Source organism: Oncorhynchus nerka, linkage group LG2, assembly GCF_034236695.1.
Source record: "Oncorhynchus nerka isolate Pitt River linkage group LG2, Oner_Uvic_2.0, whole genome shotgun sequence".
Taxonomy (NCBI): Eukaryota; Metazoa; Chordata; class Actinopteri; order Salmoniformes; family Salmonidae; genus Oncorhynchus; species Oncorhynchus nerka.
Genome location: NC_088397.1, coordinates 11,475,764 through 11,481,763, shown reverse-complemented (window position 1 = coordinate 11,481,763; position 6,000 = coordinate 11,475,764). Strand labels below are relative to the sequence as shown.

General features: G+C 44.6%; 1 protein-coding gene across 2 annotated transcripts in view; it reads left to right on the top strand.

Annotated features, from left to right (window-relative positions):
• Window positions 1-282: 282 nt before the first annotated feature.
• Window positions 283-6,000, top strand: part of LOC115117444 (Krueppel-like factor 7) — a 61,110-nt gene continuing 55,392 nt past the window's right edge. The window contains exon 1 of one of the 2 annotated variants that reach the window (XM_065023228.1): window positions 283-364. In XM_065023228.1, the coding sequence (XP_064879300.1) occupies window positions 305-364 (60 nt within the window). In that variant the 5' untranslated portion in view covers window positions 283-304. Of the gene's footprint in view, window positions 365-810; window positions 1,246-6,000 lie in introns of those variants that run through there. The other variant, XM_065023226.1, reaches the window with a different exon arrangement.

The following is a 6,000-nucleotide window of genomic DNA, read 5'->3' as shown; positions in this document are numbered from 1 at the left end:
CAAAAATCTCAAAAACAACTTTCTATCATCGGATTCGAACATACAACCTGTTGCACTAGAGGGAGGTTAGTCATTAACTCCAAATGGTTAACGTAAGGGTTAAGGTTTGGGACAGGCTTAAAACAAAAGTCTCAAAAATTACTTTTATCACTGGGTTCAACTTTCTGCAACAGTAGCAGATGCTTACACCCCCATTCACCATCCCCAACACCCAAACAAAACGAAACCTACTTAAAAGGTAACAGCTCTCACAATTGCCCCTAGTGGCCTTTTCCACGTCATTTCCGGACTTCCTCACACATGGATGGATGTCGAATACAGACTTGTATCATGGGTGACCTGGTGCCTTCAAAGCAACTCCAAGGTCTGTGTTTGTCTTTCTAAATTCTTTGGTCTACTACTTTAGTCAGACGTAGAGTATATGGTTAATGTGTAGGTCTATAACCGAATATAGCCTGGTTTCCCTGTCTATTCGAGGAGCCCACGAAAACGACTAGACGTTTATGCTCTAACTTATTTTAGTAGACAGTCCGAGATGAGCCAATTACCATATTTATTTAGCCTCGGATAAATAGCTCACCTTTCAAACGTATATATGGCTTGAGTGACAGGGAGGGAGAGCCTATTGTGGTCCAATGATTTGCATATCTCCTCCTCTTACACACCTTAACCTGTCAAATCGCCCCTTTGGCGGGATCGTCAAAGCCATTTACCTTATATAGCCACGCACGAAGTTGATTGACAGTATGTACACGCCCCTCCACTCGCTACTCTCCTCCCCGTTTGTCTTGCGATGCCTGTAGCCTACTACCATCCTGCCCGAACATTTTCCTACGGAAGCGGAGCGCTGGGGAAAAGTCTAGTGGGGATGAGCAAGGTTACTACCTAGCAATATCCTACGGATACACATGGAGCCTCCATCATCTCTGCAAGTTTGCGTTTATCACCAAGTCTAAACTCGTTCATTAGAGTCTCCAGCAAATAGTGAACCTATATATTTCCTTCTTTCGGGTCTGTTTATGTTTCTTTCTATGCATTATATTTCCTGAAAGGCATGAACGTGGACATTTGATTAGGTGCAGCCGGATTCCTTTTTTTTCGTGGAACAGTCTCCTTTCTGCGCTCTGCACATAGAGTATCACCATGGACGTTTTGGCGAATCACGGTATTTTTCAGGAACTCCAGCTCGTGCATGACACCGGCTACTTCTCTGCGATGCCTTCGCTGGAGGAGAACTGGCAGCAGGTAACTATATAGTTTCGATCGTTAGCTATATTAATCGTTAACTGTAGCTATATTGCTGATGGTGGTTTGGCAAAGCCACCGAAGTGCGCCCGAATCACTGACATAGGCGTCAACTTTCCTCCAATATCTTGCATCACAAGTTCAGAGAGAGAGGTATTATAGCCTAAATGTAATAGTAACTTGTCAAATAGATGAGTCTATGAAAGGAAACCGCTGCGCTATTGCAATTAAATCTTCATACTAAGGCAATTTAATCTGCACGATGTATTGTTAGGCTATTGTTAAGAATATTACCCTGTGTGATTAACTTGAAGCATGTAGTCTAATATTAACAGTGTCGCAATGTAAACTTGTACTAAGTATGATTGTGTTATGATATTAGATCATACCGGCGGAGTGCTGTTCTGTGTTGAGCCGAGCGCAGGTTGTTATTCGCTGCCGCTAATGTATCCTTCACCGGTGCGCATGGTCTCAGCTGTCAACAGCAATTAGGGAAAAGCGGTCATAATTTCGACAGGGATGATGTAGATCTCTGAATAATAAAACCAGAGCTTTGTACATAAATAATACATCTGCTTCCGTCGGATTACTTGTTTTGAAACCCTCGGCGGCATGAGGCGAGGAGGTTCCCCATTCAAATGCATAATGTATTAACGCAGATGTATAGGGTTGCCGTTCGAGATAAGCCAGTGGTCTTTTTACAAGATGCTGTGGAAATGGGGAATAGGAAGAGGGGGATTATAATGGGGGAATGATATGGTCCAGGAGTCAAGCCTCGAGGTTTCCGAGTCACATTGTGTGATAGTTTTTATAAGCCCAGGCTCTATGGTGAAATGTCACGCCGGGGGACACATGGTGAAACCAACGTACTGCTCTACTCTCCGTAGGGCTGCAGGCGTTATTCAACTCTGGTCTGCTGGGAAGTAAACTGTTTCACTTACTATGCAAGAAAGACAACATATACACGTTCAGGTTTCTCTATGTGCATAAAGTCTCGATGTTTCTTGTTTTACGCGGTGCGTGTAAAGGCATTTAAAGTAGCACGCGGTTTCCATGCAGCATGCCATCCACCTGCGCTGATGGAAGAGGTTTGGGATGATCATTTTCGCCACCAGCATCGCTGGGCTGCAGACAACAGCAGTGCGTGGTCATTTGATGCCGGCTACTTGTGCCAGTAGAGTTTTTGTGTGTAAATGAAGGCTAGTGGTCCATGACCATGGCTTTACCCTCTCTAGTCACCTTCTTAATTGGCTTCCTGCTGTCAGCCACTCAAACATCCAGACTTCACTCAAGATCACTGTCCAGTCACACACCAGATATTACTGCAGTAATTTGAAAGACTATGTAACCATTGATAAATGTCATATTACTGTATTACTGACATGGCTCTGCTCTGGCCTGGAGAATAATACCTCTCAATCTGGTAGAATCCTGGTCTGGTGAATAAAACCTCTCATCAATCTGGTAGAATCCTGGCCTGGGGGAATAATACCTCTCATCAATCTGGTAGAATCCTGGCCTGGAGAATAATACATCTCATCAATCTGGTAGAATCCTGGTCTGGAGAATAAAACCTCTCATCAATCTGGTAGAATCCTGGCCTGGAGAATAATACCTCTCATCAATCTGGTAGAATCCTGGCCTGGAGAATAATACCTCTCATCAATCTGGTAGAGTCCTGGCCTGGGGGAATAAAACCTCTCATCAATCTGGTAGAATCCTGGCCTGGGGGAATAATACCTCTCATCAATCTGGTAGAATCCTGGCCTGGGGGAATAATACCTCTCAATCTGGTAGAATCCTGGCCTGGAGAATAATACCTCTCATCAATCTGGTAGAATCCTGGCCTGGAGAATAAAACCTCTCAATCTGGTAGAGTCCTGGCCTGGGGAATCAATAGAACCTGGCCTGGAGAATAAAACCATCAATCTGGTAGAATCCTGGCCTGGAGAATAAAACCTCTCATCAATCTGGTAGAATCCTGGCCTGGAGAATAAAACCTCTCATCAATCTGGTAGAATCCTGGCCTGGGGGAATAATACCTCTCATCAATCTGGTAGAATCCTGGCCTGGAGAATAAAACCTCTCATCAATCTGGTAGAATCCTGGTCTGGAGAATAAAACCTCTCATCAATCTGGTAGAATCCTGGCCTGGAGAATAAAACCTCTCATCAATCTGGTAGAATCCTGGCCTGGAGAATAAAACCTCTCATCAATCTGGTAGAATCCTGGTCTGGAGAATAAAACCTCTCATCAATCTGGTAGAATCCTGGCCTGGAGAATAATACCTCTCATCAATCTGGTAGAATCCTGGCCTGGAGAATAATACCTCTCATCAATCTGGTAGAGTCCTGGCCTGGGGGAATAATACCTCTCATCAATCTGGTAGAAACCTGGTCTGGAGAATAATACCTCTCATCAATCTGGTAGAATCCTGGCCTGGAGAATAATACCTCTCATCAATCTGGTAGAATCCTGGCCTGGGGGAATAATACCTCTCATCAATCTGGTAGAGTCCTGGCCTGGGGGAATAATACCTCTCATCAATCTGGTAGAGTCCTGGCCTGGGGGAATAATACCTCTCATCAATCTGGTAGAGTCCTGGCCTGGGGGAATAATACCTCTCATCAATCTGGTAGAGTCCTGGCCTGGAGAATAAAACCTTTGATAAATCTGGTAGAGTCCTGGCCTGGGGGAATAAAAGCTTTGATAAATCTGGTAGAGTCCTGGCCTGGGGGAATAAAACCTTTGATAAATCTGGTAGAGTCCTGGCCTGGGGGTATAATACCTCTCATCAATCTGGTAGAGTCCTGGCCTGGAGAATAAAACCTTTGATAAATCTGGTAGAGTCCTGGCCTGGAGAATAAAACCTTTGATAAATCTGGTAGAGTCCTGGCCTGGAGAATAAAACCTTTGATAAATCTGGTAGAGTCCTGGCCTGGGGGAATAAAAGCTTTGATAAATCTGGTAGAGTCCTGGCCTGGGGGAATAATACCTCTCATCAATCTGGTAGAATCCTGGCCTGGAGAATAAAACCTCTCATCAATCTGGTAGAATCCTGGCCTGGAGAATAAAACCTCTCATCAATCTGGTAGAATCCTGGCCTGGGGGAATAATACCTCTCATCAATCTGGTAGAATCCTGGCCTGGAGAATAAAACCTCTCATCAATCTGGTAGAATCCTGGTCTGGAGAATAAAACCTCTCATCAATCTGGTAGAATCCTGGCCTGGAGAATAATACCTCTCATCAATCTGGTAGAATCCTGGCCTGGAGAATAATACCTCTCATCAATCTGGTAGAGTCCTGGCCTGGGGGAATAATACCTCTCATCAATCTGGTAGAAACCTGGTCTGGAGAATAATACCTCTCATCAATCTGGTAGAATCCTGGCCTGGAGAATAATACCTCTCATCAATCTGGTAGAATCCTGGCCTGGGGAATAATACCTCTCATCAATCTGGTAGAGTCCTGGCCTGGGGGAATAATACCTCTCATCAATCTGGTAGAGTCCTGGCCTGGGGGAATAATACCTCTCATCAATCTGGTAGAGTCCTGGCCTGGGGGAATAATACCTCTCATCAATCTGGTAGAGTCCTGGCCTGGAGAATAAAACCTTTGATAAATCTGGTAGAGTCCTGGCCTGGGGGAATAAAAGCTTTGATAAATCTGGTAGAGTCCTGGCCTGGGGGAATAAAACCTTTGATAAATCTGGTAGAGTCCTGGCCTGGGGGTATAATACCTCTCATCAATCTGGTAGAGTCCTGGCCTGGAGAATAAAACCTTTGATAAATCTGGTAGAGTCCTGGCCTGGGGGAATAAAACCTTTGATAAATCTGGTAGAGTCCTGGCCTGGGGGAATAATACCTCTCATCAATCTGGTAGAGTCCTGGCCTGGAGAATAAAACCTTTGATAAATCTGGTAGAGTCCTGGCCTGGAGAATAAAACCTTTGATAAATCTGGTAGAGTCCTGGCCTGGAGAATAAAACCTTTGATAAATCTGGTAGAGTCCTGGCCTGGGGGAATAAAAGCTTTGATAAATCTGGTAGAGTCCTGGCCTGGGGGAATAAAAGCTTTGATAAATCTGGTAGAGTCCTGGCCTGGAGAATAAAACCTTTGATAAATCTGGTAGAATCCTGGCCTGGGGGAATAAAAGCTTTGATAAATCTGGTAGAATGAGTGGTAAATCCAGGCTGACATAGGCCTGGTGTAGTTTCAAAATGTTGTACTCTAGAGACACAGCCTATTGTACTTACAATGTATATGCTTGCAATATTTCCTAGATGTTTGTGTGAGTGAATGAAAAATGTCTCAAGGTCTGGAGTTGACATCCCCAGACCAGATAAGTCATTATAACAGACCTGTCTACCTGACGGCAGCCACTCAGGGACAAGCGACTGGCATTGTCCACCTCCATGGAGAAATATTGCCTGTATAAAACACATACAACTCTGCCTGGCACATGGAACAATGTTGTCTTAATGCTGTGGCCCACAGTAGACATGTGATGCTTTAAGTGATGCTGTGGCCCACAGTAGACATGTGATGCTTTAAGTGATGCTGTGGCCCACAGTAGACATGTGATGCTTTAAGTGATGCTGTGGCCCACAGTAGACGTGATGCTTTAAGTGATGCTGTGGCCCACAGTAGACATGTGATGCTTTAAGTGATGCTGTGGTAGAACCTTGGTTTTAAAGGGCACTGCATGTTAGTCACCACTGGCGTTGTCGTGGTGTTCCCTCCTCCCTGTCTACA